The sequence below is a fragment of the Canariomyces notabilis genome (genome assembly GCF_033297395.1).
Source record: "Canariomyces notabilis strain CBS 508.74 unplaced genomic scaffold N656scaffold_40, whole genome shotgun sequence".
Classification (NCBI taxonomy): Eukaryota; Fungi; Ascomycota; class Sordariomycetes; order Sordariales; family Chaetomiaceae; genus Canariomyces; species Canariomyces notabilis.
In genome coordinates this window covers 1-19,467 of record NW_027041862.1, presented here as the reverse complement: position 1 = coordinate 19,467, position 19,467 = coordinate 1, and the positions used below count along the sequence as shown (strand labels likewise).

The 19,467-nt window shown below is 54.0% G+C and overlaps 7 protein-coding genes and 1 non-coding gene across 8 annotated transcripts; 7 read left to right on the top strand and 1 right to left on the bottom strand.

Annotated features, from left to right (window-relative positions):
- Window positions 1–929: 929 nt before the first annotated feature.
- N656DRAFT_719711 (uncharacterized protein) lies at window positions 930–2,506 on the top strand (the record flags this gene model as incomplete). The annotated part of the gene is made up of 7 exons (XM_064812392.1): window positions 930–1,013; window positions 1,083–1,104; window positions 1,156–1,406; window positions 1,473–1,917; window positions 1,987–2,084; window positions 2,146–2,245; window positions 2,304–2,506. The coding sequence occupies 7 exons, from the start codon at window positions 930–932 to the stop codon at window positions 2,504–2,506; spliced, it is 1,203 nt and encodes a 400-aa protein (XP_064665153.1).
- Window positions 2,507–3,433: 927 nt separating this feature from the next.
- On the top strand, window positions 3,434–5,329 carry N656DRAFT_793065 (DUF706-domain-containing protein; the record flags this gene model as incomplete). Its single annotated transcript, XM_064817139.1, has 3 exons — window positions 3,434–3,437; window positions 4,340–5,208; window positions 5,273–5,329. The coding sequence occupies 3 exons, from the start codon at window positions 3,434–3,436 to the stop codon at window positions 5,327–5,329; spliced, it is 930 nt and encodes a 309-aa protein (XP_064665152.1).
- A 767-nt stretch (window positions 5,330–6,096) lies between these two features.
- N656DRAFT_772426 (HET-domain-containing protein) lies at window positions 6,097–8,136 on the bottom strand (the record flags this gene model as incomplete). The annotated part of the gene is made up of 4 exons (XM_064813929.1): window positions 6,097–6,864; window positions 6,946–7,493; window positions 7,570–7,612; window positions 7,663–8,136. 4 exons carry the CDS (start codon window positions 8,134–8,136, stop codon window positions 6,097–6,099), a joined length of 1,833 nt encoding a protein of 610 aa, XP_064665151.1.
- A 1,531-nt stretch (window positions 8,137–9,667) lies between these two features.
- Window positions 9,668–10,558, top strand: N656DRAFT_785064 (uncharacterized protein). Its single transcript, XM_064816299.1, has one exon. It carries the CDS (start codon window positions 10,063–10,065, stop codon window positions 10,411–10,413), a length of 351 nt encoding a protein of 116 aa, XP_064665150.1. The 5' UTR covers window positions 9,668–10,062; the 3' UTR covers window positions 10,414–10,558.
- Window positions 10,559–12,182: 1,624 nt separating this feature from the next.
- N656DRAFT_741417 (UV-endonuclease UvdE) lies at window positions 12,183–14,471 on the top strand. The gene is made up of 3 exons (XM_064812818.1): window positions 12,183–12,662; window positions 12,721–13,122; window positions 13,189–14,471. The coding sequence occupies exons 1-3, from the start codon at window positions 12,189–12,191 to the stop codon at window positions 14,131–14,133; spliced, it is 1,821 nt and encodes a 606-aa protein (XP_064665149.1). The 5' UTR covers window positions 12,183–12,188; the 3' UTR covers window positions 14,134–14,471.
- A 182-nt stretch (window positions 14,472–14,653) lies between these two features.
- N656DRAFT_t149 lies at window positions 14,654–14,752 on the top strand. The gene has a single exon. It is a non-coding gene; the product is annotated as a tRNA-Ser (tRNA).
- A 1,440-nt stretch (window positions 14,753–16,192) lies between these two features.
- On the top strand, window positions 16,193–17,670 carry N656DRAFT_785061 (YVTN repeat-like/Quino protein amine dehydrogenase). Its single transcript, XM_064816298.1, has one exon. It carries the CDS (start codon window positions 16,289–16,291, stop codon window positions 17,522–17,524), a length of 1,236 nt encoding a protein of 411 aa, XP_064665148.1. The 5' UTR covers window positions 16,193–16,288; the 3' UTR covers window positions 17,525–17,670.
- Window positions 17,671–18,168: 498 nt separating this feature from the next.
- N656DRAFT_785059 (lytic polysaccharide monooxygenase) lies at window positions 18,169–19,467 on the top strand. The gene is made up of 8 exons (XM_064816297.1): window positions 18,169–18,292; window positions 18,354–18,411; window positions 18,470–18,653; window positions 18,713–18,813; window positions 18,879–18,951; window positions 19,009–19,153; window positions 19,223–19,276; window positions 19,335–19,467. Exons 1-8 carry the CDS (start codon window positions 18,226–18,228, stop codon window positions 19,427–19,429), a joined length of 777 nt encoding a protein of 258 aa, XP_064665147.1. The 5' UTR covers window positions 18,169–18,225; the 3' UTR covers window positions 19,430–19,467.

Sequence of the window (19,467 nt, the reverse complement as noted above, 5' to 3'; positions counted from 1 at the left end):
CAGCGGCCTGACCACTTTCTTCCTCGGGGCCCACACGACTTCAAACTAGCACTCGACTACACCGCCGAGAATCTTTGCCGTCTTTTTTCTCAGCGTGCAGTGTCAAGCGTCACGGTGCGGGCGTCGACGGACAGAGCCGGCCGCCAATGCTATCGTCCGGCACCAACACGTCCGGGTCGGGCTCACCTTCTCGGAACCTAGCAAAATTCGGCTGGTGAGTGCGTCTCGTCGACGTCGAAGCGCCTCCATTCTTTGTTTGAAGCGCTGTTGGGGTCGAAGCCTTAGCTGACTCCCAGGGGCCCAGCCTCAATTGCCGGGCCCACCATCTCAAATGTTAGTCCCCACCTCCTGCCGGAAGCCGCTGGACGCGGGGAAAAAAGACCGCTGATTCTCATCAATGAGTTGCGCGCTGCAGGCGACAGAGTGACACCAAAGTGTGGCCGGTGTCTTCACGCAAAGACCGAATGCCTTCCACCAGGCCTTAAGCTAAAACGTCTGTCACACCCTGTTCCACCCGCAACCTTGCAAACAAGGGCAAAGGCTTTCATCGGCTATGCTAACAGCTGCCATATATAGTAGCCAAGTTCAAGCATACCAAAAAGCAGAAGTGGGTCAAGATCCCAAAGAGATGTTGGTTCCCCCATCCATTCCGTTGGGTTCATATTCCCAGGGATCAATGCGGGAGTTCAGGGGTTAACGGGCAGAGGATAGTGCTTTTCACCGACGAGACCAAGAAGATCGCGCAGGATGCCTCAAGTCCAGATAGCGAGCCAGAGGAGGAAGCAGATTCGAGTTGGAGTTCACCCCTTGCCATCTCGGACGACACGCCGCAGGAAACTCCCCAGTTCCCCGCTAGCAACCCCCCGGACCGAGGCCGATGGGATCCCCCCCTCCTGGCCGGCCAAAGGTCGCCATCTGATCGGTTTATCATGTCTGCCCCGCCAAAGTGGCCCCTCTCTGATCCCGGAGAAGCCTATTTAGTCCGTCACTTCGTGCAGAAACTTGCCGTTTGGGTAAAGTTCCTCACAACTTTGCTTTCTGACTGACTGTCTTGTCTCGGGCTTACTAACTGTGTATGGCAGCTTGACTTATGCGACCCAAATCGTAAGTCGCAGGCCACAATCGAAGCTGGGTACAACTAACAGTCAAGCGTAGGCTCTTTCGAGTACGAAGTGCCCGAGCGGGCGAGGAGTTACCCGATTTTGCTGAACGCCATCCTCGCTCTCTCGGCACGGCACTTGGCAGAAACCGGCGCTCCAGAGTACGAGCAATGTGCACTCCACTATAATGAGGCCTGCCTCAAGGATCTCAGGAATAATCTCGGATGCGGCTGGAGCGAAGAAGTTTTTGCGGCAGCCATCATTCTCCAGGTCGTGGCGGAAATGGACTGCCCCGCCGACGGCGAGGTTGAACTCGAGCCTCCTCTAACTCTGAGTCCGACAGGCAGGCCTTCTGTAGGGCTGTCTGAAGAGTATAGGAGTATCAAGGACGGGCATCTTTGCGGCATACATAGCTTCGTCAAGCAGGGGAACTTAACGCCGGGGACGCTTGCTGCAGCGTCATTCTGGGTTGGGCTACGGCAGGAAATTTACCGTGCCGTTATGGTAGGACGCATGGTGAAGCTGAACCTCGAACACCCGCTTGTTGACAGGTCGCCGCTTGATGAGATGCCCGCCAAAGATTACTACGCTTGGGCAAATCGGGCCGTCGTGCATTGCGCCGATGTTCTCAATTTCTGTTATAGCCTCGAGTCCATGGAGGCAACAGAGTGGAACAAACACCAAAAACGACGATGGCTCGAGCTACACAGCTGGAACTGCGAGTGGGAGGAGAAGAAGCCAACTTCCTTTAACCCGTGTCACAAGGGCCGCGGTGCCGGGCCGTTTCAGGCGATATGGTATCTTCGAAGCTGCCAAGGTGGGTGACATCCTTCCATGTACAGCTGATCGTTAATCGGAGCTGAAAACCATGGGTACGTGGCCACAGTCATCGGTATCCAGCATCATCTCCTAGCAAAGCTCTTCCTCCTTGACCGCGGTCTCGAGAAAGGTGCCCCGATACCAGACAATGGGTATCCTGTCGACGTTAGCCCTCCTCTTCCTGTTCCTCAAGCGGCTGTATGGATTACTAAACTGCAATGCCCAGGAACGTATCCGAGACATTGTTCGCCAGATTTGTGGCATCGGTCTGGGAAACCAGTGGACGGCTCCGAGCATGTTCACGGCTTGCATGGCTATTGCAGCTTGTAAGTCGCCAATGACATGTTGGACGGTGGGCCAGCGTCGTAGGGCTAACACAAGCAGTTGGTGAAAAGTACTTTAGCGCCCTGAGCCATCACTCAGAACTCAGGGCGATGTTAAAAATCCTTTGTGATACCCAAAGGGACCACGGACGGTCAACCAAGGAGGTGCAGACCAAGCTCGGGAATATTGTCGGCTGGTCGGATGAAGGGAGGTTGCAAAACCTGAAGGCTGAGCCCAACATACCCTACAAGTGTGAAGCATGAGTTCTTGCCAGTCTTGATGCCCGACCTGCTCGCGAGTTTTGGGTCCTTTGGGCACGCAACGTGGCCAACCCGGGTACATGGAAATTCACCGACGAATCTCTGTGAGTTCAAATCTGGATGGCGGCCTCACCCGGAGAACTTTGGAGGGCGAACCCCAAGACGCCTGTGAAATGGATGACTACTACTTCGTACACAGAGTGTCACGTGTGTACAGTACACATCATTTTTCACCAGGCAAATGGCGGCTTGGTGGCGCTGATCACAAGGCTCCTGTGGCACCCGAAATCCGAGACCAGAGCTCGAGTGGCTGCTGTGCCTATTCGGGCCAGAGTGCCGGGACTGCTGCTCCGGGAGAAAACCCTCAGCATGGTGGATTGAGAATGGAAATTGACGTTGTGCGGTGCATCCTCACAGAAACCCATTGAGCGCATTGGGTCATTCGCCCCGCGCCCTGCACCAAAGCTACGTTACAGGCATGAACTCACAACGGAGAGCAGTTGCAGATATGCTATGGCTTACAGTACAAGCTCGGGCCAGTAGTACCAAAATGCGCTGGACGAGAGGACGTTTCTTGTGCAGGTTCGTGTCGCATTTGAGCTTCTCAGCAGCCAGCCACCTTGGGCATAACTACCCTTTCCCCAGAGATCTGCAGTCACCTACATGAGCATGCCGCTGCACCGCCGATTGCAGAGTGCTTTGTCATACAGAACACAACATGGAACCAGAATGATTGATCGCTTAACGTTACTGCGTATTGCGTTACTCTGACCGCGCATCTAGGACCGACCGACACTTGGAAGAAATGAGATCAAAATGGTGTTGAGGGTGAAAAATATGGCGATGTTACTCGTGGCCCACATCCGGACTTCGCAGCGACTTGCCTCTTTCAATCCAAAGAGGAAATTCTCATGCCCCATCTCCACCAACATGGGTTAAAGCGGCTCTGGGCCCCTTAGCGGTGATCCACGGGCGGGTCCCTTGGACCCGAGATTCAGCATCTGGGCCCAAAGCAGAAACAGTTTCCGCAGCATGCGGGGCCCGATTCAACACAAGAGATGGACTTGCATATGGATATCGAGTCCCTGAACGCTGGGTGCCCGTCCTCGCCAGTGGGCCACGTGGGGATCGGTCACAGGGAACTTGCAGCGCCATCTTGATTCCTGAATGCGCGCATCCTGATTCTCGATATCCCCTTGCGGGGGGATCTTATCTCGATGCCTGATGATGCACAGATCTGCGTGTCTTTGGGTTGGCGGTCTGTCTGTTCTTCTCCTTCCTTTCCCCTTCGGGCCACGTTCGCTCACGTTCGCCTCACCACTAGCCTCAGGGCCAGCGGGGTGTGCTCCATCGTCTCATCTTTCGACAAGGGTCTTCCAAGGTCAGGATCCGCCGCAGTTTCCGCCTCAAAAACCGTACTGTATAGTTGCGGTCTGGCGGTGGTGTTCTACCCAACACGCTGCGGAGCCGTTAGCCCCCTACCGTTCCTAGTGACGGAAAACATGTCACACCCACTCCCGGACTGGGTGAGGATTGGCGGGACTGGCCAGGGTGGCCGGACACCGGTATAAGTTGTGCCTGTCGGGCTACGTTGTGTCCGGATCCCTATCTCTCTTGCTTTTGCTTGCTTGCCAGGGGTCTTTTCTTCTTCTGCCACCGCCGTTGACAACAGACTGTCCGTGCTGCATACCACAACAGCCCGACGCCACACAATTCTACTCGGGAAACCTAAAATCAGCAGTGTCAGGATCGTGACGAGCGGCTTTGGTACACCCCAGGAAAGCCGTGGGCTGTTCTCCTTTCCTCGATTCGGACACACGCTCTCCTCAATGGCAGCCGCTGCCGTGGACAGCCCCCCGATCCATCGGGATGGCGCATCTCTAGAGGCGATCTCGGACGCCATTGACACTGTCAACATCCTCAAAGACGGGCCGGCATTCGATGCCGAGTCTCAATTCGATGCCGCAAAGGACAAGTCGGCCTTCCGGCAATACGAAGACGCCTGTGAAAGGGTCAAGAGTTTCTACGCAGAACAGCATGCCAAACAAACCGTGGCACACAACCTAGCTGCGCGCGAGCGGTTCCACTCACCGTCCCGCTCAAGACCCGAGATGGGCATCTGGGAGGCCATCGAGAAGCTCAACTCGCTGATCGACGACAGCGACCCGGACACAGAGCTGAGCCAGATCCAGCACCTGTTACAAAGCGCCGAGGCCATCCGTCGCGATGGCAAGCCGCGCTGGATGCAGCTTACGGGGCTGATCCACGACTTGGGCAAGTTGATGCTGTTCTTTGACGACTGCTGCGAAGGGCAGTGGGATGTTGTGGGCGACACATTCCCCGTCGGCTGCCGCTTTGACGACCGCTGCGTCTACCGCGAGACGTTTGCGGCGAACCCGGATTCGCGCCACCCCGTTTACAGCACAAAGTACGGCATGTACTCGCGCGGCTGTGGCATGGACAAGCTCCTCATGAGCTGGGGTCATGATGAGTACCTGTATCTGGTGCTCAAGGACCAGAGTACCCTGCCCCTCGAGGCGCTCGCCATGATCCGCTACCACTCGTTTTACCCGTGGCATAAGGAGGGTGCGTACACGGAGTTCATGGCGGAGGGCGATGAGGTGCTCTTGAACGCGGTGAGAGCGTTCAATCCATATGATCTGTACAGCAAGTCGGATGATGTGCCTGATGTGGCGAAGCTAAAGGTGAGGGTCTCTTGGGCTGCTCCAGATCTACTTGACTTGAAGTGACTGACCTAATCCTCACTAGCCATACTATCTCGAGCTCATCGATGAGTTCTTCCCGCAAAAGAAAATTCGGTGGTGAGGCAGGATAGCATGAGCAGGCAGCTCTTTTGGTCATGAGCTTTTTGTGGCGGTATCTTCATCAGTTCGTGTTCAAATCTGAATAGACTTGCAATTCACTCCTCTCAACATGCCTTCCATGACACCCTGAGCAGCACGGCATTATGGTACCTCGGGCTGAGTTCGTCTTAGTCCGCCCTCTCGCTCTCATTCAACGACCTATACACAACCCTTGCATCCTTCCCCTTGTACCTCTCATCAGCTATAGCCTCCGCAAATGCGCTTCTCAGTGTCGGCCCGTTACTACCGTCCTCGCTCACACCAAGCTCAGACAATAACGACAGTCGAGCACGGCGAACAACGCCCATCACCAGCCGACGCACTCCCACATCCAATCCGCTCAAACTTTCCATCGCCCCGTTTTCTTAGCAGTAAGACAACTCGAGCATCCAAAAACAGCACATGACAAGGGAACATCTTCTCGTTATCAAAATAACCCCCGCCTGAGATATTATACCTCGAATCCGTAATCCTCCACGGAACCTGAAACTTGGGATGATTGGCATCCCCCTGCCTGGTCCGCGAAACACCCTCAACAACCTCAAAAAGCGGTCCATATGTGCCCCAGCACCGGCAAAGTCAGCAGAGTACCTCACTACACGACCAACTTGATATGAAACCCACCTTAACTTCGACAAAGCCAGCTCCAACCATGCCAAATTCATCCCTTCCAGCAAGCGGCGTCCGACATTCGACAAGCTGAGCAACAAGTTTGTTGACATCCAACCTTTAAAAGTCAACCGGTCCATCAACAGCCGCCCAGCTCCACGACGGAGCCCTCCAGGCCCTTGGGTGACAAGCAAAACACCGCGTAGGTGGTGACTTGGCGGCAATGGCAACGTCATGTGTGGGATCCCGACAGAAATGAACCGGCTCGTAAACGTGCATACGCCAGGCTAATCCGCAGAGCAAATGCCTACGCCATAGACCGGCGTGGTAGCAATCCTTGGTGAGACATGCCATGCGACGTGCCAGACCGGATAAAGCGGGGAGTTTGTCTTTTTCGTTGGTTAGTTTGCGGGCCGTGTATTTCTCTACCAGGCAGAGCCAGATCTCGGGGGCCCAGGCTGTGGTAGTGCAGTAGGCGATTCGGGGGTTTACTTGGAACCAGGGGGGTTGTTTTTCAGGAGAGCAGGAGGATGCTGTGGCATAAGTGGCTATTAACCGCCACGAGGGAAACATGCGTGCAAAGACGGCGCCGTCTTCGGCTAGCATGCAGTTTGAGCATTCCCGGTACATTTGCGCCTTTGTTAAGTGCAGGGTTCGTGCTGCGAGGAGGCGTTCCTGAAGGGTCCAGCCGCGGGTGGAGAGGTTCTCGGTGGCGATTGGGTCGAAGGCGCGGCCCATTTCGTTGGTTCTGTAGAGGAGGGTATTGCGGCGTTGGGGGTTACTCGTGTCGAACGAGGAGGACATCCACTCTTGCGAGAAGAACAGGTGGCCGTTGGGCGGGAGGTTGAGGATGGCAAAGTTACCCATGCCGACAGCGTTGAGCAGGTTCTAGTCGGGTGGTGTAGTATTGTCTAGCGGCGCGGCGTTGGCGTCCGAGATACGGCCTAGAGAACGATTGTCGCTGCTCACAAAGGCGACTTGCATGCGTTCTTGGATGGTGGTGTAGCACCCTGACGAGTCGTCGGTGCTGCTGTCGGCGGCGATGACCAGGTTTGCGTTGGCATACACGTCGCCCATTCTCGAGGCTTCGCGTTCCCAGTCTTGGGCGTCGTCTTGGATGATGCAAAGGGAGTCAATCCAGAGATAGGAAATGCCGAGGAGGTGCGTCATTTCCACGGTTTGCTGGAAGGTTGCGGGTAGGTTCGCGATGGGGATGCCGCGCATGTGGGCGTCGACGTTGTCTCGCTTGGTTGTGATGCGATGCGATGTGCCCCAGCAGTGGCTGAGGGCCACGTATGGTCTGGCGGAAACTGACGCCCCCAGAACGAGTCTAACTTGACCGTTGTTGATATTGGCGACGTCAAGGACGCGAGTTGGCAGAGGCGAGTTTGCGGGGGGAGCACAGTTGTGCTTGACATTGCAGCTGCTCATCCACTCTTGACAAAGCGCCTTGACAGTGGCCGAGGACGTGGCAGCAGTTCTCAACCTGCCGGGTATTAGACGTCGGAGAGGAGAATCTAGGAAATTCATAGTTAGGCACACACTCTCTCCTCAGTCTTGAACGGGGAAAAGGGGGGCCATACTATGTCTAACCCGGATCCTGATTTGCGTCCCACGAAACACCACCGTCCCACCACTAGTATTCCCAATAGCCTGTTCAATCTCACCAGTCGTGCCAATCCTTACCCACAAGCCTACGAGCTGAAGCGACAGGTCGGCATCATAAGACCTCCACCAATTGCCAAACAGCCACGGTCGATGCCGATCGGCCTCCTCGCCCGGAAACAGCTCAAGCGGGTCAATGTACATGGGGCCTCTATAATGGGCACCATCATCGGCCCTCGCGTTGCCTCCACCCATATAGTTACCGTACTGGGACTGTGCCATGCACTCCTTTCCCGAGGGCAGCGTGAAGCGCGTGTAGCTGACAATACCCCCCGGCAACATGGCACGGTTGCCATGGCGTTCATGTTTCACCGCGGCACACGTGTCGCCTATGGCTAGGAGAATCATCCAGCATAGCCCACAGCCTTGTGAAGACGATGCCACCAGCTCGCGGAGGGACCCGTGGTGGGGAATTGCCGTCTCCTCCTCACTCGGGAGGGACTCGAACGGGATGGCTAGGCAAACAGAGCAGATCTCAGGCTTTGCGCCGATCATTTTGAGGAGCAGTCCGAAGCAGCACAAGACAGAAAAATATTGCTGTCATATGGAATTTGAAGACCTGAATCTTATATACTTGGGTATCTTAGGGGGATACCTACCCAACTAAGGTATGGACGATATGATCCTGTTAAATGCCTCGCTAGATCGCCACCTCACTGGCAATGCGGAGCAAAACGACAGTCATCACACTTCACATAGAAAGGGTGCCGACAACCTCAGCCGCAGAGGCACAGCAGTGTCCCCCGAAGCCACAATCACATGCACCTGCCCAATACTATGTTGGTAGCTAGCGTTACAAGACAGGTAAATCGAAAGGCAGAACTTACTAGTACATACCCAATGGTAGTACCATAGGTGTGCCCTGAGGGTTAATATTGAAGATTGACCAGCTCCGGAAAACCGTGTCCAATTCCTTGGATCAGCCCGCCTATTCGACATCCCGAGCAAGATTGACCTCGACGGTTCGATCCCTTTTCCTTCCAGATCCTTGACCAGCTGGATCGTCTCAGGGCTCCATGTCCATACCGTTGGCATGGATACAACACACTGAGCCACTGCTGTCAAGTCATGCTCCAGTTCCCTTCGCACAATGCGGCAACCATGACAGGTATCATTCCATCACCGGCTAGGTACAGCCGTTTCCCAATGTCGACACGTGCCAAAAGGTTGTTGTTCCCTGGGAGACGGCAGCCTGGCGCGTCAAGGACGTAAAGGCTGCCGTCTTGGAAGATATCCATGGTTGAAGGAAGGTCTTCGAGGGGTTTCCACGGGAAGAAAAGCTCGATCGAGGCGGACGTTGTAGTTTAAGTGACTACAGTGGCTGCTTTAGTTTTGGCCGGACCCTCTGGGTTAGGGAGCTAGATGGTTCGAGACGAGTCCAACAGTTCCGGCTCGAAGAATGAGTGGTTGCCGCACAACGACGGGTGTTTTCCAGCAGAGTAAGGGGGGTTCTTTGACCGTACGTTCTATCTCATAACATTGTAGTTCGGCACTAGCAGTACTGTGACATGTACATACCATTATACGAATATTAGGTATCTAGCTAGGAAACATCATGTTACCTATTAGGTACCATAATGTTGTCATTACAGTTTAATATGCTAGTGCCGGACTTCAATGTCAAAAGCCAGACCGTATGGTCAGACCCCCCCTCTTACTCTGCTTGGTAGGTAGGTTGGTAGGTAAGATGTCTCGAGAAAGACGAAGATGATATGTTAGGAGCAGATCATAAAAAAGTAGCCTGCCCTTGTCAACCCACTGAACCCCTACCGAATTGGACCCGATCCATCAGAGTGTCCAGCCATGTCATCCTCAACACAAGACGGGCCGCTTCTGAGGACCGTTGGCTTCATTAGGGTGGGCTTGGCCGCTTGGGGCTATGGGGACGCCCTTGGTGATCAACCTTTGCCAAGAAACTACACATCTTCTGCAGTGGTTCGTGATGGATCATGGATATACATCTATGTATGTACATGATCAGGGGCTGTCCCCTTAGATCAGCTCTGCGCCTGCCAGCCGGACCTTGTTTTGGGGGCTGGCAGCGCTTAGGAAACGTTGCGACAACTGCAATGCACACTTTCTGTACTGCACTGCCCTGACAATGAGTCTAATGGGTATTGACATGGCCAGGATGGTATTATATCGATGCTGTCCGAGCGCATTCATCATAGGACTGTGTACCTCGATCCAGCGTTTGGCATCAAGGCAGCCCTGACTCCCTATGCGGCTCCCAAGCCCTGATCGACTGCTCAACCATTGACACAGGGACGAACCTGCACGTCAAGCAGGAGTTGGCGGCCATCTCGCCAACTATATATCATTTTACGATGCACTTGTGAGCGGTCACGGTGGCGTCCAGTCCTGGGCGCCGAGAACGCCAGTCTGGCATTCTTCCTGGGCTGCGCGCCGTTGGATCCCAACATGCCCCGGCTAACGGCTCTGCTGCAAACCATGGGCGGGAAAGTGATCGCCTGCGGGGAACCCTCGCTTGGTCTGGCAGCCAAGCTGGCCAACAACTACTGCACTGTACTAACCTCTTGGGCATCATTGATCACAATACTAGTAGCGCAGAAGCCATGGACATGGGGATGCGGGCGTGCTGACAGTCGGTCCTGCCGCCGGCACCGCGCAGAACGCCAACCCGTGCCCGGCGTACATATGTCCGCGGCCCCATCGTCGAACGGGTACAGAGGCGGGTCCACGGTTCAGGGTCCAGCTGATGAGGAAGGACATTGGCCTGGCTGTGGACATGGCGAGAAGCGTGGGGGCTAGGAATTCCCTTGGTAGTAGCGGCCTGGAATCTATGCCCTACCGAGCAGAGGCCGAGGCCTGTAGAGATCTAGACTCGAGGGTCGTGGATCGGTACTTGGTGGCATCGAGGGAGCACTGGTCGACAGATTTCAAGTTAATTTTGATCTTTTTTTTTCTACTAGTCGAGCTAGTGCACTGTAGTATCTGCGCTTACAGAATAGTGGGAAGTTCTCGTGGAGCGCTCGGGGAGGTCACGGGTGCCGAGCCTAGCAGGACATCGGAGGCGGAGAGTACTCCGATGATCGTCGGTTTCGCCGTGGGATGAGCGGGATTTTTCAGTACAGTATTTGACTACAGATACCTACGTGTACTTACACATTCTACAGTAAGTGTGTTGAAAGTATGTAAGACGTATGTATATTGCGGGTAGCAGAGTTCTATTACTAAGGCAGTCGGGTGATACACCTTGTCAGACAACCCCCGGTCTCTTCTCTTAGAGTATGAAGCTGATCCGAGGCTGGATGATAGAAAGAGGGCTGTGTCAACCTGGAAAGTTTTTGACAGTGAAAGCTGGAACCACAGTCAAACTCTAGGTATGTACAACACGGTACAATACGGTGTAACAGCCTACCCGTTTGGTGCAGGGTGCGAGTTACAGGGGTTGGGGATGACGGTTGCATGCCTGCATTGCCCTGCACCATAGCTCGGCCCCGCCCCTCTTTGACCCCTCGAGGGGACCTGATGACCTCATCGACAAACAAACTTCGTAGCAAACCCGTTCGACTTGTCTCTGAGCTGCACCAGCCCAACCTGTTACACAGTTGTGAGTACTTAGTATTGCTGTCCTGCCTGAGGCCGCCACGCGGAGCTTTTGAATTTTCTCCGGCGTCTCGATTCAAGCGTTCCCGCCTCTAATGGAGTCATTCAGGGGGGCGGAGGCGACAAATAGGAGGGAACTTTAACTAGTGGCGGGAGGACCCAGGAGGACTAGCAACCACACCTATTAGGCATCGGCTGGAAGCCATGAACCACAGTTGACATCAAACTGGAATGGACTGGGCCTCTTGCAACAATTACCTACCTTTTATACATGATACCCCTCATCTACCTGCAGCCAACAAACTTGTGTTATCACCACTCCCCTTGAGTCCAGTCCTTCACTGGCCCATCACACCCCGAGAGGTAAATTGCCAGTCCAGCCGCCCCCCCAATCGCCAGCAGGTGTCCACAAGGCTGTCTCAGCCTGGTGCTTGTCTGGTTGTCTACCCTAGGTAACCACTTTGGACCACCTCCTTCGACTTCAGTACATGTATATACTGGGGCACGCTGCCCATCACCGCCATTCTCAGCTGTATCTCGCCCACCAACTCATTGGCCGCGTGTCCGCTACCGTACTTGCTGGTCACTCCGTGTTTCGGCTTTCCTCTTGCCCGCATCCGCAGACCAAGAATATCTGCCCTCTTCCGCCCCTCTGTCCGGATCCCGTTATTGCTAGTCCGTCTCTTGGCCCCGTGGACCCTTTGTTCCGCAGCGTCGCGCTTCGCACTTCAACCTCCCTTCCCCCCTTATATCAACCCCAGCCCCTGACTGCAGGTACTATGGCGCCCAAAACCCGATCACCTCCGAAACCCAATTCCCAAGGCGAAACGGACTCAAACCCTACACCCACGCCAGGATCTCCGGCACAGCCTCAAGCCCAGCTCCGACGGTCCAGCCGCCGAGTGACGAAGCCAATGGATCAGCAGCGCGAGCAGCAGCAGGAGGGTCAGCGGGAGGGTCGACCGGGGCACGGGAAGATGTTGGGCGTCAAGGTCGACGCCGACGAGGCTGAGAATGAAGACGTGGTGCAGGGGCGACACGAAACGGTCAAGGAGGGGGTTCAACTCGCCATCGAGGGGTTGGCGAGAATGGAGCGCCGGCTGATGACGGCGACAAAGAGACAGAAGCGAAAGGTGGAGGAGTCGCAGTTCTCGTCCTCATTGCCCGAAAAGACCTCCGGCGACATGGCACGCATAGAGTCTGCCAGGGAAGTGAGCATGAAGATGCCCGAGCCGAAAGCGAAAGCGCAAGCGAATACCCAGCAGCCCACCCCGCCAGAGAAGGACTCGTTCTTTGAGAAAGACATCACCGATGGACAAGGTTTAGACCCCGAGAGAAAACGAATAGATGCGCCCGAAGAAGCCTTCGACCTACCAGAGCGGGGCGCTGCACGACCTCCTCCCGTCAACAGCCCATACCTCCCGCTGCCCTGGAAAGGCCGCCTAGGTTATGTTAGTACCTAATTCCCATCTTTCGCCCCGAGAAAGGTTTCCTAACAACCACTGCTAGGCTTGCCTTAACACGTACCTGCGCTCAGCCAAGACGCCAGTCTTTGGTTCGCGCACCTGTCGTATGGCTTCCATAGTTGACCATCGCTATCCCCTCAGAGACCCTGACCAGCCCGAGCATGCCGTGAAGAATAGGCCGGACAAGTCCAAGGATCCAGAAATGGAGCTGGGCGAAAAGTTTCTGCAGAACCTTGGCCTGGCTAATGCCAGAGACATCATCAAGATGCTGCGGTGGAACGACAAGTACGGCATCAAGTTTATGCGCCTCAGTTCCGAGATGTTTCCCTTTGCTAGCCATCCGGAGCACGGTTACAAGCTAGCTCCCTTTGCTTCCGAGGTTCTCGCCGAGGTTGGCAAAGTAGCCGCTGAGCTGGGTCATCGATTGACCACACATCCTGGCCAGGTATGTTCTTGCCCCTTGTTCCCGAGCGACTCCTCCCCTGGCAAGGTTCTTACAAAGGTTATGCAGTTCACTCAACTTGGCTCACCCCGTCAGGAGGTTGTTGACGCGGCGATCCGGGACCTGGAATACCACGACGAGATGCTGTCTCTCCTTCGACTGCCCGAACAGCAGAACCGCGACGCCGTCATGATCCTGCATATGGGAGGCGTCTACGGCGACAAGGCCGCCACCCTCGACAGGTTCCGCAAAAACTACGCCAGGCTCACGCCCTCCATCAAAGCCCGTCTGGTGCTCGAGAATGACGACGTAGCCTGGAGCGTGCACGACCTGCTCCCCATTTGCGAGGAGCTGAACATCCCCCTGGTGCTCGACTACCACCATCACAACATCATCTTCGACAGCACCCAGTGCCGCGAAGGCACCTACGACATCAACCAGCCCGAGATCATGGAGCGCATCGCCGCGACATGGCGGCGCAAGGGCATCAAGCAAAAGATGCACTACAGCGAGCCCTGCCCCGGCGCCGTAACACCTCGAGACCGGCGAAAGCACAGCCCGCGCGTCATGACGCTCCCTCCGTGTCCGCCAGACATGGACCTGATGATCGAGGCCAAGGACAAAGAACAGGCAGTGTTCGAGCTGATGCGCACCTTCAAACTGCCCGGCTTTGAAAAGATTAACGACATGATCCCTTACGAGCGCGAGGACGAGCCGCGCCCCGCGCCGCAGATTCCGAAAAAGAAGCAGAAGCCGGCGGTGAACCTGAAGCGGAAGCGGGCCCCGGATGAGGACCCGATCGACCTGAACGATGTTGGCTCTGGTGCTGGTGATCAGATCGAAGTGAACACGGCAAGGGAGGTCCCGGAAGAGGAAATCTCGATGGGCGGGCCCGACAACAGAGTCTATTGGCCCCCTGGCATGAACGATTGGCTGAAGCCACGCAGGAGGGGAGCCACTGGCAGGGCTGACAAGGCGGATGGGATACTAGAAGAGGATCATGAGGGAGTTTAGTAGTATTAGCGCGTACTGTGTAGTACGTTCGTGGAGTTGTTCTGGGGTTTGGGAATCAACTCTGCTGTTTTGACGCGGTTCGCTTGGTCGATGGCATTATCGCACAGATTTTTCTCGGGTTGAGGAGTTGACTGCGTTGGCGCCGTCGACGGCACCTGTAGACTGCAGGTGGCCGAGTCTAGTGGTGAAAACGTGGTTTGCTCCTTCCCCCATCTCAAACGGTTTTGTTGCGAAGAAGTAACGGCCGCTATCATGATGTAGCTCTACCTTATCTAGGATGTGGGCGCGCTGATGACTGAATTCATCTTGAGTTAGGTATACCAAGCAATGCTAGAGGTTGGAAGATAGTATAAGGTGAAAAGTTCTCCTGAACTCGGGATTTTTGACATGTTCGTTTGAATAACATTAAAGCCGAGGCAGGTGGTGCCACTCTTACAAGCAAACCAAGCGCAGATAAGGCAACATCCTCGCGCAGTAGCACATTGATAAATAAAACAAATGAGATTGATCTTCAAGTCAAGTCACTTTGGCGGAGTGGTTAACGCGCTGCCCTGCTAATTCACAGTTAGCTGATTAGGCAGTTCCTTCGGGAGCGTAGGTTCGAATCCTACAGGTGACGATTTTTGCATGATTTTTTCCTCTCTTAGTAGTTATCGCATACTACACTTGCGAAGGTAAAGTACAACCCGGCACTGCAGCTGGGGATACAAGAGCTTTGTAAAGAGCGCCCTGATGGCATTTGGGAGATGCTGGATGGCCGATCCCTAGCCCCTACTGGCCGCTCAGGAAAGTATTCGGCTGCTACTAGTACCATGGTGGCGCGACAGCTACATTCCCTTTCCGCATCCGGGGCTTGCATACCAGAGAGAGATAGAAGGAGAGATTGGCTTTTCCATCCGGCCTATATAAGGTATATGGCGCGGTTCTCCTATGTAATGCTAGTAGAGGGTCTAGCACGCCTAAGGGAGTATCGGAGTACATACAAGTATAAGAACCTAAGGACAGTCCTAGAGATTAGACAACACGCCAGTAGACCCTTGCTAGCTGTAGCACGATATTATGAAATCTCTTTCAATGTAACTAAATGCGTTCCTGCACAAGCCGAGTCAGACTTCCCAGGCCGCCCTTGCATATGCAGTTCTCAGATGAAACTAGCTCAGTTAATATCATCAGTCCGAGGCGTGCATGGATGTAACTATATTCGGGGCCTAGGTAGTCTGGAGATCTATACTACATAGGCATGCATATGGACGCATTTGGTTGTACGGAGTATACCTGGTGAAAAGAGATCTCACTATCCTGCGCCGCAGTAGTCTCTGCTCCTACCTTACACCGCACAACACATAACGGCACTTCTGTGTACGATACTAGTGCTCTAACTGAAACCTCAACATGTTGCCCTATGGTTGAATATCTAATACCTTCCAAGGCTCTTGAATCCGACCGCACAAGCAAGTCCAACACGAATCCGACCTTATAGGGGTAGTCACTAGTAAGCATGTAGAGACTACGACTGTTTATTGGGCGTCATTAGCGACCTACCTTAGCAAACCCATTACTAGACTACATACCTAGGTACCTTAGGTAACTACAACGGCCGCTATGATAACTGTCACCTGAGACGGGTTGCATAAGACGGCAATTCCAGATATGCATTGCATTTGAAGAAGCAAGATGATGATCGCTGAGGGGTGTGACCGGCTATATCAAATATCCTACCCTAGCAGCAATCCAGCTGCAGCTCAATAAGGATACCGGACTCATTCAGCCACGGAATCACCAGGACTCCTTGGGAAGAGCCCTTAAATCCGAATGCAGCAGCAATTTAGCTTTCAGAACTTGTGTTACTTCAAGATCCAAAGTTCCAATGTAAGTGTGCATAAGCTTTGCTAACATCCCTCGAAAAGGAGGCTGTTATTCAGTACGACCCAAAATATGCCTAAAGGCTTCACAAACCTTCATCCGAGTTCCAAGAAGGTAGAGCGGACGGCTAATGGTCCGTTTACTTCTTCTGTCGTAGTCACTATTACTACTAGTGGCACAGAATGTCCGCTTCAAACTTCGACCTGGAACGGCAGGTCGATACTCTCATGGTATTATTTCCAAGAACTTGTGGCAGAATATTACTAGTTGCATTTTCGTCTCAGTGCCTGAGATGTCTCTGCTCGTCCTGATTCTTGCCAGTGCGGGCTTGCTTCAAGCAGCCAATTCGCATTCTGTTCCCCGTGTCAATACGGCGGCCGTCATTGACTTTGTCATTCCCAAGACCAAACTCAATTTTGCACAAAACAACGTTTCTGCGAAGTGGGCGCCCGGTTACCCCAAGGCCTGGGGTTCTGAAAGTTTCAATTACCAATTCAACGAGCCATCACCCGACGATGTCTTTGGAAGCGTGGTCACCGAGGACGAGAAATACCTTGCGCTGTTCAACGGATCGCACGTGAAATTCATCGACCTGGACACCAACGCCACAGCCTCAACCTTTTCTCTTCGGGTCCCAGATGGCAATGTGGCACAGACTCTCACCCTTCGACCGGCCTCGAAAGGCGGATATGACGTCTTCACAACTGGCGCAAGGTATCGATACGACTACGCAGCCTTCACTGTACGGCAATATATAGGACCAGACCTCCAACCTGTCGGCCCTCCGATAACCTACGAGGGTGGTATTGGCGCCATCAGCAAGCAAGGCAAGCTGGCCTCACCCTACGGGTACATATACGACTTGGAGACTACTAGTGACGCTCCAGTTGCCACACTGGACGGCCAGCCTGATATCACAGACCTCAGCTTCGCCCCAGACGGTGTGCACTTGGCAACGGTCAGCTGGCACGAACAAACGGCGGACCTATGGAATGCTACTTCTGGCGAGAAAATCTTCACGTTCCCCGCGACCAAAGCACAAAACTGGGCTACCCGCTTCTCACCCGACGGGAAATACATCGCCATTGTGGTAGGCAGCGGCAACATGACTGTGCAAATCTACACCCTCAGCAACCTCACAGCTGCCCCCCTTGAAATCAAGGGCTTCAACGACTGGCCCCGTCAGCTGGACTGGAGTCCCACCAGCCAGCAGATGATTATCGGCGACAATGGTCGATTGCGAATCTTCAACATACCTTCCGCCGAGGTCGTTCAAACATGGCAGGTCGACGTCCGTGAATACGTCTATAACCCTGTAGACACCAAGTGGTTTGACAATGGCAGTAAGCTTACTTGGGTGTGGCGCGATGGACGGTACTTGTACGACTTCGACAAGAATGTTGAGTGGCTCTGGACTGTTCGCAACACTGATCATTCCTGGGGTAGCTCTCGCTTCTCGTTGCTAAAGAAGAGAGATTATGCCGTCACTCACGATGGTGACTCCACGGTGCGCTTTTGGAAGATCTAGGAGTCAAATTTTGCTGGAATTCCGGAAGCGTGCATGTCAGATGGAAACTGAAGACGATTCGAGGGCAGCATGTATGGTACTTAGTAAAGCGAACGAGGTCAGCTTGAAAGCACTGATGTCAAATACACTAGTAGTATTGAAGCCAGCCTTCCACTAGCAAGAGCTAGAGAGCATATCACTTTCAACTACAACAATACTGACGAGCCCCTGGACTGATTCGGTCTCTCCATCACTTGGACCTTTGGTGTTGTGCGTACCTAAATGACGGCATATACTAGTACGTCCCAGGATTATCAGTGGAATGCGCAACATTAATATGGCTAAATACACTCCGTGTCTATGGTGTTTGTAATCCCCATTGCCGTATCCGTGCCCCGGTGCCACGGAGCGACATGCAGACATATATGCACTCCGAGATTAACAGAAAGTCCGAGCAACCAGATCCGAGGCAGCGCAATTTGATAGAAACGCCGTGACGGTGTCACACAATTGCATGTTGACACATTGAGACCATTAAGCACAAGCCGTGGGAGAAGTGTTCTTGCTCGACCATTACAGGACCCCAACTCATGCGGATAGAGGTAGCAACGGGTATATACCTACTGGTCTCAGCGCACGCACCAGGAAAAGAAGTGAGCGATTGTGTCACGGTCAAAGAACCCCGTCTGAACATTGAGGCTTTGTGCTCTGATCTGTCCACCATGAAGATCTCCCTTCAACAGCTCACACTTCTGGGCCTCTCGGGTCTGCACCAGGCCAACGGCCACTGTATGCCGCTTTCTCCACCACCATCTTCCCCACTACATTTGACTAACGGTACAAAATCTAGATGGCTACCCCTATACCGTCGTGGACGGGGTAGTCTCCAAGCGCTGGGAGTACATCCGGTGCGTCCCCTCTTAGGCGCTCCCCTCCAGTCCAAATATCCCTAAAGACACCACATAGCCCAGTCACCGGCATCTTTCAGCCCAACTACGACTACTCCGGGCCAAGCGCCATGTGCGGAAACAACGCCACCCTCCCGCTGTGGCCGATCAAGACGCTCAAGATCGCAGCGGGTAGCACAATCGGATTCGCTGCCAAGGGGCAGAGCATGAACCGGCGTGACGAGAGTGAGGATTTCACCGATGTAAGTCTGACCAACTGCCCGGGTGTTGTTGAACGGACGCTGATGGGATGGGCACGCAGTTCGACCCGAGCTTTTACATGTACCACAACGGTCCCGCAACTGCGTGGTTGTCCAAGGCACCGGGCGACGACTTGAATGAGTACAAGGGCGATGGAGACTGGTGAGTATCATCCATCCACGCCAAGTCTGAGACCGGTGTGGCAAAGCCGACGCCATATTTCGTAGGTTCAAAATCGACGTCAAGGGAGCATCGGACGGAATCCATTGGGACTACAGGTCTGAGGAACGGATCAACATCGTATGCTCCATCGTATTCAAGGATATACAGATGCGGCATACTGACAAGAGATGCAAGATGAACTTCACCATCCCCGCGGCGACACCACCAGGCAAGTACCTGTTGCGCGCTGAGCACCTCAACATGGAGAATGGAGGCTCCTACAGGACAACAGAAATGTACCAGAACTGCGCACATGTTGAAATCACCGGCTCAGGCACAGGTAGGTGTCACCTTCTAGAAGAACAGTCTTTGATTTGCAAGACTAAGTACCTCCTACCATTCATGGCAGGCACCCCCGGTCCTGTTACCCATTTCCCAGGCGCTTTTAATGCGAAGGACCCTGGTGAGTTCTGTGACAAAAGAAATTATGCTATACACAAATGCTTGCTAACTACAAGAAGGCATCTGGCTCCCAAATGCCTTGTGGAGGCCCATCCAGCCTATGGATGAGCTTAAGAACTGGCAAGGTGCAGGCCCCAAGGTGTGGCGAGGCTAAGGGTGCTTTCATTGTAGAGAGGTGTAATAGAAATTGAT